Genomic DNA, 12,390 nt, shown 5'->3' on the forward strand with positions numbered 1-12,390 from the left:
TTAATAATAAGGAAGAGAGTGGAGGGGCAGCGACTAGCGGAGAGCCATCTTGGAACAGCTGATGACACAAATATGGCTGCTGCTAGTTTGTGACATTCTTGTGTGACTATGCCCATAAAGTCCAGCGCTGCGTCACTGTAACAATGCTAATAATAATGATAAGGACATAATTTGGATCCTAGATATGTGTTCTGTGTCTTATATATGCTTTTGGTTCACCGTGGGAGCATCATGGCTTGTAGTAAATACATCAGTGAGCGGCAATTCCATGTCCGAGGAGGAGAGGCTCAGGCTCAAGTAAGATCACCCTCATGTGTTCTCATTGCACAGTGTTTTCCCTCTGTGGACCTTCTTCCCGTGCGGGAATTTACTCCCATGTCTTATCCCCTCCCCCCTGGACGTTTCTTCCTCCAGACATTTTCTATTTCCCCACCATATTTACTTGATTATTATTCCAGTCTAGCCAGACATCACGCAACCTAATGAATAACAGTAAAGGTTCAGGTCAGTGCCACAGTACCACAACTCGGTGCTGTCAATTATGCCCTTCGAAGAAATGTGTTGAGGGGGATGGGTATATCCTCGGGGGATTACTCTTGTGTCTCTCTGGGTCATGTGCGACACCAACAGTACACTGCAGGTTTATGCAAAGACTGTATTTATCAAAGATATAAGTGACCAGAATAAGTGCTATCTAACCAGTTGTTGCTTAAGGTTAATAATGAAAACTGAAGTTTCAAAAATAATTCAATTTTTCCATCTCTCATTGCACAGGATGTTCAGTAAATTTAGGCATATGCTGGTGAGAAAGTAAAATTTTAGCATGGCAAAGCAATTATTACCTAAAACTAATCAAACGAGAGCCTTTACATTGACCCACTGGGCTCTCACAAGTCATACTAACAACTGTGCACATTTCTTGACCATGTATCATGTAACTAAATCTGCTTAAAAGTTTAACCTCCTAATTAGGGGGCCTTACATCAACCTGGATCCCCACAACTGCCCTGCATCAGTCTCTTGGTGAACTCTGTGGTACATTGCTCAGAAAAAAATCCTGGTTTCCAGCATTTTGTTGTTGAGACAAGTAGTACCTTCTTGTAATCTTAGCAAAGCTGCACAGTCTTTGCTACCTCTCTTGGAGATTCTTTAATCACCTGTACTGACTACTGTGCTTTGTTTGGCCATATAACAATGAAAGACTTCTCAAAATTTAGTTAACTAAGTTATGTAAATTTCATGCTGAGTTACCATCTGCCAAATACCTTTAATTTGTTCATGATTTTCTTTTTTTTTTACAGAGAGGAAGCCAAGGAGATGTTCTATCATGCATACAGCTCATATATGGTAAGTTATATGTAATGTAGTTGGTTTTTGTTTTTATGGTAGTTTTATTAATGAGAACTGCCATTATCTGATGGATAGATATTTGTCATTAGTAAATTATTTAATTTGTGGCCTTAGTTAGTAATTAGGTATATATATATATATATATATATATATATATATATATATATATATATATATATATATATATATATATATATATACTAACTTTTATTGATGTAACAACATATGTATTTGTTTTTTGCTTCTTATTTGTTCATAATTTACTTTCTTAAATGTATGTATATTCAAATTGATATGATATTCCCTGTCTTTTTGCAGGACAATGCCTACCCAGCAGATGAGTTGATGCCCCTCAGCTGTATGCCAAGGTGGAGGGGAGTTGACCAATCCAGGGGGGATATAGATGACACCTTGGGAAAGTAAGCATATTCCATCAGTACATAATGCTCTTTTGACTTTATTTAAGCATATCTGTATTGTATATTATATCATTATGAAATTATGAATCATGAATATTTTACATGGATCTTCTGAAAAAAATAATTTTGCAAATTAGCCTTTTCTGTGAAGCTGGTTTTAATGAGCTTATCATTTTCAGTTTTTCACTAACATTGGTGGACTCCTTGGACACACTAGTTGTGATGGGAGATATAGAAGAATTTGATCGAGCTCTTCGACTAGTAGTGCGAGATGTGTCCTTTGATAATGATGTAGTTGTCTCTGTTTTTGAGACTAATATCCGCATGGTTGGTGGACTGCTGTCGGGGCATGTGCTGGCAGAACACCTTAATCAGGTAAAGGTTGATTATTTTCTAGCATCTATCATATCAAAGACTTTTATCATGAATTTTGTTCATCCATGACAATTTACACAATCTTTTTAAAAAAATAGATCACAGAGTAGCATCATGTTTCTTCCAGTTGTATGGTGCCTTGGGTTGGTATCGAGGAGAGTTGCTCACAATGGCACGCGATTTGGCCACACGACTCCTACCAGCCTTTAACACCACTACAGGAATTCCCCATGCCAAGGTTAGTTGCTGATAAAAGAACAAAATGTTTACAACTGTAAATATTTGAAGGTGTGCATGATTTTTTTATTTTCTAAACATTCTTTTTATTTTTTTTTTCAAAACTTTAGATATTGTATCCCTAAGGAAGTCTTTCTAAGGAAAATTTAAAGCTGTTATTCATTAGGTATTTATCCTTTGTATAGAGAAACAAATGACAGATATTATGGTATTTATATAAAGTCTTTATTACAGGTCAACCTAAAGTATGGGATGAAGTCTCCAAAATTGCAAAGTTCCAGAGATACTTGTACAGCGTGTGCTGGAACAATTATTTTAGAGTTTGCTGCATTATCAAGATTAACTGGTGATCCCATCTTTGAGGAGAAAGCACGACAAGCACTAGATTGCCTGTGGAGTCAACGGCACAGAGGAAGTGACCTTGTTGGGACTGTGCTGAATGTACATTCAGGTAAGATAGAGAAAAGGAAAGGAATGATTCTAAAATGGGATAGAAGGGAAAGCAGCACTTTGTCAAGAGGGATTGCATTTGTAATTTCTTTTATTCTTGACTGCCAACATGAGATTATTAAATAGAGCTCTTTTAATGGCCAATGTGAGGTTATTTATTGGAAATATTATTTCACTTTGACAGGCAATGTAAAATTCATAATGGAAATTTTTATATATATATATATATATATATATATATATATATATATATATATATATATATATATATATATATATATATATATATATATATATATATATATATATATATATATATAATATTTTTATTTTATTTTTTTCAAAACCAGGAGACTGGGTTAGAAGAGATTCTGGAGTGGGGGCTGGTATTGATTCTTATTATGAATATCTTCTGAAAGCCTATGTATTGCTCGGGGATGAAAGCTACTTGGAAAGGTTCAACAAGGTATGATGAACTGTGCTGTTTCATAGCCATAAGATCATGCAAATTAGAATACAAAGAAAAACAAATTTCTGCTTATCATTAATTCATTGATTCTTGTTTTGTTTGAATGGTGTTAATCATTATTTAATCCATTTCATGTATTTTCAGCATTATAGTGCTGTGATGAAGTATATCAGCCAAGGTCCAATGTTGCTTGATGTCCATATGCACCGTCCTCATACAACATCCCGTAACTTTATGGATGCTCTCCTTGCATTCTGGCCAGGATTACAGGTACAGCATATAACATTAAGTAATGAAGCTTATTCTGTATGAATTCTGTAATAAAAATCCCTATGTTGTTATACATTTGAAAATCATTAGTTGGGGTATTGATATTATGATCTATTTCAGGTTTTGAAGGGAGATATTAAACCAGCCATCGAGACTCATGAAATGTTATTCCAAGTGATCCAGCGGCATAACTTTTTGCCCGAAGCCTTCACCACTGACTTCCAGGTTTGACAAGAATACTTTGTCGTTGTTGCTTCTGTTATGCATAAGTTGTTCAACTGATAACATAGGTTGTGCAATGGAGAATAGAGTTTAGATGAATATTAGTTAAGGTAGGAATAAGTGTCCCAGATTGTGCTTAATTGATATGTAGAAAAAAGAGTTTCTGTAGATTCAGATAAATTGAAAAGCTTTTACAATGAGCTCCTTTGCAGAGTTCAAACTGGAAGATTCTTATGAACAGTTAATAGATTTCTCAGCTTTAGTGAACGAGATTTATTTTTCAATTGAGTGGTATAACAATATGTTTTTGTGTTGTATGCCTTATTGTTTACGTTTCTATACAACTGATTTACTATGAATATCCTTAGGTTCACTGGGGGCAGCATCCTCTGCGACCTGAGTTTTTAGAATCTACATATCTTTTATACCTTGCCACTGACGACCCATACTACCTGCGGGTTGGAGAACACATTCTGCGCTCCCTTCAGAAGCATGCCTGGGTACCCTGTGGATATGCAGCTGTCAAAGATGTTAGGACAGGTGTTCATGAAGACAGGTATATTGTTTGGTTTTGTAGTACACTTGTTAAGTTCACATTGCTGACAAAGCATACTAGTTTTTATTTTATTCTCTCTCTCCTCTCTCTCTCTCTCTCTCTCTCTCTCTCTCTCTCTCTCTCTCTCTCTCTCTCTCTCTCTCTCTCTCTCTCTCTCTCTCTCTCTCTCTCTCTCTCTCTCTCTCTCTCTCTCTCTCTCTCTCTCTTTATATGTGGTCCTCAGCATAGTTGCTTCTTTCCTTTTAAAGATTTTTTTTTCACATTGTCAACAAGATTTATTTTCCTTTAAACACTCCTATCAGTTTTTGGCATCAAGATATGCCAGTTACAGATCAATATGTAATCCACATTTTCTTCCTATTTTACTTACAAACCTCATTATGAATCATCTATCAGCTTCATAATAGTGAAAATTACTCTGTATTAAATGGAATCATGTTGATAATTGTTAATATAAATGTGAATCTGAAATAACAGTATATTTCAGCACATATTTAATTTATTTTCATCATTATAGTTACTTATATTTCATTAAGTTTCTTCATGTGAGAGTTTCACTTCAGCTAACTCTCTATAGAAATTTTATTCATAATTTAGTAGCTTGAATATGAATCTGACATGTTTTTGAAGTACATGTTTTATTTTGTTTCAGAATGGATTCATTTGTGTTATCAGAGACCTTCAAGTATTTATATCTACTCTTTGCAAAACCAAGTGACCTGATTATTGATGTAGATCATTTTATTTTCACAACTGAGGCTCACCTCCTGCCTCTTTCATTAGCTCGACTTTCCAATCTAACAGTTGTACCTGTAAGTATTACATGGTTCTGATATTATTATGTAATGAATATGTATGAGTTTCAAGTTATTTGTAATTAGCTTGGTTCTAAAAATTAATCTTTTACATACTTGATTTTCGAGATTAGATACATTCTGGTGATTATTTATTTCCTAATTATTACCTTCTGTCAACAGGGCCCAGATCCTCAGGAGAGTGCACAGGATAGTGATGTAGAATATGCGAGGTCATGCCCAAATGCTCACTTTCTGTTTCCTGGACGCCATGAATTTGCTGAAACTATAAGACGTCCCCTTAAAAACTTTGTAAATAATGTCTGTCCCTCACGAAAAACCCTGCAGAGAAAACTGAGGGCATCTGAATTTCAAGCAGGGAACAGTCGGCACATGAGCCTGCTCAGGGACATGGGCATCACTATCATGGCTCTTCCAGATGGTCGTGTTCAGCTGCTGCACACTTCCTCCAATGTGAGCCTGAAGCCTTTCTGTTGCACAGTATTGATTAGTAGATTGCTAGTCACTTTGTTGTGGGTGCCAGAAACCTCATAACTGGCCACTTATAAATTTGCAGATTCAGAGGTTTTATTTGGTGCAGATGCTGTGCTGTAGATTTGATTATATATATATATATATATATAATATCCATTAAGACTATCTTAAAAAATAAATAAGAGCACCCATGCTATAATCTTTATTATTTTTTCTTGCAAGTATTTGTAGCCTTTTCAGGCATATTACAAAGGTTGTGGCAGAATTAGAATGCAAGAAGCTGGCCTCCACTCAGCTTTGATAATGAATCTTTGACCCAACAGCCTGTTGTTTTTAGTTTGAAATGTGACCAGCACAGGTGGGATACTTCCAGACCACTTCCTACCCACCTATGCTGGTCACATACCAGTAATATCTATGATAAGTGAGACCATAGGCTAAGAAAAAGATAAAATTGTCTTGCAAGATAGACCACATAATTAATCAGGCATGACATTTCTATTTTGCTGCTAAAAAGATAAGTTCATGGTGATCATGATATGTTCCTCTTTCAGGCAAAATCCTCAGATGATGCTGAGGAAGGTCTGCTTTTCATGCAGGAAATGATAGAGTTGAGCAAATTGCAGCAGGAGCAGCCAGAGAATCCTCCTCGTGTGGTTTCCTTCCAACAAGAAATTGATGGTCAAACAGTCGTAACAACTATTCAAGCTGGTCCAGCTCAGTTTGGTTTAGATCTGAAAGGAGATGTTCAGGTAAATTCTAGCTGTTTTCATTGCTTTGATTTTATAGTCGATCATGGTACATATTTGAATTTATGGTACATATTTGAATTTGAGTTGTTGACAAGAAATAGTTTTCAGAAGAATACCAAAATTTACTATTAACACTCTACCAGTACCAGTCCTCTTATGCACTTCTTAATTTCTGATTTGATTCATAAATATTTCACATATGTTCCTCAGACACCCCTCCTCTGTTACATTTAATCTTTTCTTTTCTACCTTGTATTTTCATCCCCACAATGCAATTGCCATCATTGTTTGTTCCTATAACCCCTCCCCCCTATCTCTCTCTCTCTCTCTCTCTCTCTCTCTCTCTCTCTCTCTCTCTCTCTCTCTCTCTCTCTCTCTCTCTCTCTCTCTCTCTCTCTCTCTCTCTCTCTCTCTCTCTCTCTCTCTCTCTAGTCTAATTCATCCTCAAATTCTTGTTTTCTATAAAAATCCTCAATCATCTGTCTTGGTCTCTCCTTTAGGATATCAACTACTTCAGCAAAATCTGTAATGGCATCATAACAATAATATTGAGTGATAATTTTGAAAATGTAAAATAACTGATCACTTTTTCTTTAGAGCTCTTTTTCTGCTGTGTTACTATTTAAAATTTTGTGGAGGATACCATACAAGGTCACATTATGAGACAGATTTCAGGAATAGTTCAGTTAAATGAAAAGAATGCCATTAAGGAAGGTAGTGAATTGCAATTTTTTTTTTTTTTTTTCTGCACAGGTCAGAGGAACAGTAGTGAAGGCTTCTCCACTTCGAGCATGTGATCAGCTTCACAACAAAGGAGATATTAAGGAGAAGATTGTTATCATAGAGCGTGGAGACTGTATGTTTATTGAGAAGGTAACATGATATATCTTCTTTCTTATCTAACACTTTTACAATGAAATATTGAGATAAGTGTCACTTTGTTTCTACTAAGGAGTAATTAAGAGACAGTTGTGATACATTTTAAAGGTTTGGAAAGTTGTTACTTTGCTATTAGCAAAGGCTGTGTATTCTCTAAAATTTGTATGTCTGTCCATCTGTCTCTTGGCAAGGTAGGTATCTTGATAAGTTATCAATGTATTTCAATTGAGTTTCTAGAAAAGGTAAAATTTTGGTCCAGGAACTATTAATTACATTTTAAGGTGAATACAAGAGCTTTGCTGACTCCCTAAGATTTTCTTTCCTTTTAGTTGAGGGTTAGGTGTGTGTGTGTGTGTGTGTGTGTGTGTGTGTGTGTGTGTGTGTGTGTGTGTGTGTGTCTATGCCATGCATTTGGTAAATAAATTAATATATATAAAAAAACTAATTTAGCTATTTTAATTCTGGATCTTGTGTGCTTATAATTATGATGATAATAATAGATGTATGTAATCCTGTACTTAAAACTGGACTTAAGTTGAAGTTTGTTTGCCACAGGCCCGTAGGTTGGAGGCTCTTGGTGCTGTTGGAGGCATAGTGCTGGATAACACTCCAGGAACTTCTGCCAAAAGCTCCCCGATGTTTGCAATGTCTGGTGATGGAACTGATGATGTCAGCATTCCTCTAGTGTTCCTCTTTTCTGCTGATGCTGAACTCCTAATGAATGCTCTTGATAAACAACCTGACCTTGAAGCAGTTCTGTCAGATTTTCCATACAAAGGTAAATATATTTTTTTGTACTGCTTATTTACAACATTTGTGATGAACACTATATTCTTTGTTCTGTGCAATAACAAGAAAGGATTGTTTTCTTGTTCATTGGTTTAGTAAGTAGTTTATTTTTGCACCACCACATCCCAACACTTGCTACATGCAGTACTAAATTTTTTTATAACATTTTATGGTATGCTCATGGTGGCCTCATGAGAGGCAGGTTTGATTAATCTAATCTGCTGGATATTGTAATGTCATTCCGTATAAAGTTGTGTTTCTCTTTTTTCCTTTTCTTGATAATTTCTTCTATCACATTTAACAGAGAGTGGTACAGGCTCAGTGGAGGAAGTACAACTTGATTTGAGTGCCACTGCTGAGGGTGGGAAAGAAACAAAAGTGGCTGAATCAGAAGAGGGTCTACTACCTCAAGTGATATCTATCATAAACAAGAGACAGAAGGTTAGATCTGTTTGGCAAATGTAAATACAAACTAAAACTGATTGCACACAAGTAACATTTCTTATTTCATAGTTTTAGCATGTAGTATATATAAAATTATCCATCTGCCTTCCCTTGGTGCTGCACTTCTTCCAGGAGCACCTCTCATGATTGTCTAGCCCTTCAGAATTGTCATACAATGAATGGTCATTAGTGAATATGATGGAGATGTTTATGGAACTGATCTGTTTACAGTCTTTAAATGCATTCCATGTAAGTGAAATAGAAATCAGTGAATGCTCATTTTAAAAAATACATGTAGATGTGATATATATATATATATATATATATATATATATATATATATATATATATATATATATATATATATATATATATATATATATATATATATATATATATACACCACATTTTAACAAACACATACCTACAGGAGGATGAAGATATAAGTGGTGATGATTTAGTGACAGTGGTGGAGGGACAGCAGGCAACACACTCTGAACAAGAAGGAAAAGATTATTCCCTCAAGTTTCAGGTGAGAATGAGTTTGCATATACTAGTGAATATTTTTATCTTTATAATATAATGTGAAGTAGCTACAAGTTGTAGATAGGAACATAATTTCAGGATACTGTGTTTGAGATTCTCACTATTGCCTAAAGCAGAGTTTATTCAAACTTGTCATAATTAACTATTGGTGAAAACTAGGTATGAATGAAACATGTGCACAATAGTAAGTAGTAGTAAAGTGGTTACTGTTTTATAATGCCTTACCATTAGTTTTCCCCAACACCATTGTATGATAATATTTAAAGTTATCTTTCACCACAGTTTTGCCCCTTACATTTTTGGGTGTTACTGTCTTTCTTATTGACAATATTTACTTAGAAGTGAATTTTATTCACTATTTGCTGAACTAACATAGTGTGTTATTGGACATAATTCTGCATTTTTATTTACGATTAGTGTGATTCGTAAGCAATGCAGTATATTTGGAGTTCATATGGTAAATAAGGATGACTTTGAATATTTAGGATGGAGGAAAGTATAGCTACATAAATTAGAGACATTGATTTGCCTCATTAACAGAAATATAATTTCAGAAAGCTCTCACGGAACTAGAAAATGCAAACTCTGCTGAAGAGATTCTTGTTGCGGCAGTTCACTATGTCAACAGCAGACAAGAGCAGGAAGTGGCAGAGGGCAACATTTTGAAGGCTGGACAACCATCATCTGCAATCATTACAGAACTTCAGGGACTATTAATCAAGAAGACATCATCTGACCCTAGTCTCCTAAAGTCATTATTAAGTGTACATCTGCGTGAGCTGATGGCAGTGTTACAGCAAGCCTCACCTAGCACCTCAGATCTAGATACATCTCTGCATCATCTTCTGAACCAACTGACTGCTCTCACTCTTAAACCATCAGTGCTTGATCATCCTAGGAATACTGCCTCAGAAACTAAACTTTCTCATCAGAGAGGTTCACCAAAAGGGGATCATAATGAAGATAGGAAACTTGAAGAACAGTTTTCTGAAGTAATTCAGCATCAAATTAGAAAAATAAGGAAGCAGTTTGAACACACTGCAGACAGTGAAGATGTGAGTGCTAACAAAGACAGAGACTCCTTACAAACCAAAGATCTTGATAGGAAAGATGAACTATAAAGCAATAATATTTTCAGAGACCTATTAAATGACTTAATATATACATAAGTACAGTAAAGCCTCATTGTTTTGTGCGTAAGAAGAATGGGATATAACATCTACTCTACTACATATTTATTCAAATTGTCCATAATCTAAGCTGTTTTGATTGTACTTTTGGTATTTTCACATGGATTTAATTTTCAAATGAGATTATGAGTAGTTCTTTAAAGTAGAAGTAAACATTCAAATGAATGTAAAAAGGACAGTTGTTGGTATGGTAGTACTTATTTATTTTGTTAATTATATGCACACTGGGTTATCAGCTAATATGTAAGTGATCTTTCATTGCAAATAACTTTTACAAAATTATAAACCTCATTGAACTCTTATTCTGCATACACTACAAGCATAGAGCTTACATGTTTTAACCCATCCTTGCTAACCCTTCCACTTGGCTTACAATTGATTCTTAGGGCAACTTGCAGTTGTCATTAAAACAGTTGCTATAATTGTTCCAAATGCACCACAAAACAAAAATACTCACATTACAAACATTTTTATATTGATAAGGTAAGACCCCACTGTTAATAATATAACATTATTATAATGACATATTATTGCTTTACAAAGGAGAGGAAATATTTGAATATTGTTGGTAAATACTCACAAGTCTAAAAACTAAATTTATTATTGATTAATCTGTTCTGAAAGATTGTGTGGCTGTGACAAAATTTTTGCAAAGCATTTTGCACACACACACACACACACACACACACACACACACACACACACACACACACACACACACACACACACACACACACACACACACACACATACACACACTCACACACAGTCATGATATGAACTTTAGTGGAACCAGAACCATAAGTGCATTTATATGCCATTATGGTATGAATTAAGTACAAAGTGCAAGAGGTTATCACTGCTACATAAATTCAGTCTTCCTATTATTTAAAGTGCATACATCATGTACTTGAAATAAAGTGAGTCAAGTGCAAATCAATGAGGCTTTGCTGTATCTGAACATTTTCATAACCTCCTAGTTGTACATTTTTAGCACAACTGCATAGCATTTTGGAGAAAGGCAATCAGTTTATTGTTACTAAGTAATTGATGGATAACTGTCGGTTTATTAATAGTTTCACAGAATCTAGAGGTTGCTCAGGGGAGCTGCTTGTCACTGTGATATTTGACATTAGTGGAGCAGTTGGGTTATGGGGGTTGCACATTTCATAATCATTTAATGTACTATTACAGAAAGCACTGCTCATAAAAAAAACCACATAGGTTTTGGCAATGTCCAAAAGTGAACTGTACATACCTCATTCATATGATGTACATTCGCTACTGTAATTCAGAGTGACTGAGATCATTCCAGAACCCTCTAAGGTAGAATAGTGTAAAGACTTTGTTGATGATAGTTTTCTGTAGCGTAAAGGTATATGTAATATATATTTATTTTATATTATTGATTTTTTGTGTGTTAGTGTATCAAGGAATTAAATTCTGAAAGAAAAATTAAACCGGTTAAATAAGGTTATGCAACATCAGTTTGAGATAAAAGTCATTCTATGATATTTTTATTTTTATTTTTTATTTATTTATTTATTTTTTTTTTTTTTGTTAACCCATCAATGGCTGTCTATGAAAAACTGCTACAATGATTTGTTTTTTATTTTCTTACCTCACTTAAAAAAAAATGAAAAAAAATTGGCCCCAGAGGATATAACAGTGCTTATTAATAACATGTACTTGATTTATTTGCATCAGAGATATTTTGATGAAACATTGTTAAGGGTGTCCTTAACTAGAATCCTCACAATGGTCATCAGAAGTGTTGGAACTAAAACACATGCTTTATATTCTGTTCATGTATATCTGATGCTTGTTCCAAATGGAAGCTTCAAAATGGTGGACCATGATAGCATCCTTGTTAAATACCTTCCCATGCACATTGTCCTTAGTTCCTGTATTCTTATTCTTCTTTTGTATGTGTCCTTCACATTTGCTTGGATACTTAATTGGCAACAGCATCCTAAAATTGTTTCAACATATTCTCTCTCTCTCTCTCTCTCTCTCTCTCTCTCTCTCTCTCTCTCTCTCTCTCTCTCTCTCTCTCTCTCTCTCTCTCTCTCTCTCTCCGATATTACTTGTTTTTTTTTTAGATGTTAACCGCTGTTACATATATTTATGTTTTTCAGATGAAATCAATTTTA

General features: G+C 34.8%; 1 protein-coding gene across 1 annotated transcript in view; it reads left to right on the top strand.

Moving 5' to 3' along the window:
* The first annotated feature begins 23 nt into the window (after nt 1-23).
* Nucleotides 24-12,390, top strand: part of LOC135105925 (ER degradation-enhancing alpha-mannosidase-like protein 3) — a 13,702-nt gene continuing 1,335 nt past the window's right edge. The window contains exons 1-18 of the mRNA XM_064014637.1: nt 24-297; nt 1,302-1,347; nt 1,669-1,769; nt 1,949-2,144; nt 2,272-2,382; nt 2,616-2,832; nt 3,182-3,297; nt 3,445-3,570; nt 3,691-3,795; nt 4,161-4,348; nt 5,001-5,160; nt 5,326-5,616; nt 6,192-6,389; nt 7,143-7,262; nt 7,824-8,046; nt 8,362-8,498; nt 8,932-9,033; nt 9,602-12,390. The exon at nt 9,602-12,390 is cut by the window's right edge and continues 1,335 nt beyond it. Of these exons, the coding sequence (XP_063870707.1) occupies nt 185-297; nt 1,302-1,347; nt 1,669-1,769; nt 1,949-2,144; nt 2,272-2,382; nt 2,616-2,832; nt 3,182-3,297; nt 3,445-3,570; nt 3,691-3,795; nt 4,161-4,348; nt 5,001-5,160; nt 5,326-5,616; nt 6,192-6,389; nt 7,143-7,262; nt 7,824-8,046; nt 8,362-8,498; nt 8,932-9,033; nt 9,602-10,168 (3,117 nt within the window). The 5' untranslated portion in view covers nt 24-184 and the 3' untranslated portion in view covers nt 10,169-12,390. The remainder of the gene's footprint in view (nt 298-1,301; nt 1,348-1,668; nt 1,770-1,948; nt 2,145-2,271; nt 2,383-2,615; nt 2,833-3,181; nt 3,298-3,444; nt 3,571-3,690; nt 3,796-4,160; nt 4,349-5,000; nt 5,161-5,325; nt 5,617-6,191; nt 6,390-7,142; nt 7,263-7,823; nt 8,047-8,361; nt 8,499-8,931; nt 9,034-9,601) is intronic.

Source organism: Scylla paramamosain, chromosome 12 (genome assembly GCF_035594125.1).
Source record: "Scylla paramamosain isolate STU-SP2022 chromosome 12, ASM3559412v1, whole genome shotgun sequence".
NCBI lineage: Eukaryota > Metazoa > Arthropoda > Malacostraca > Decapoda > Portunidae > Scylla > Scylla paramamosain.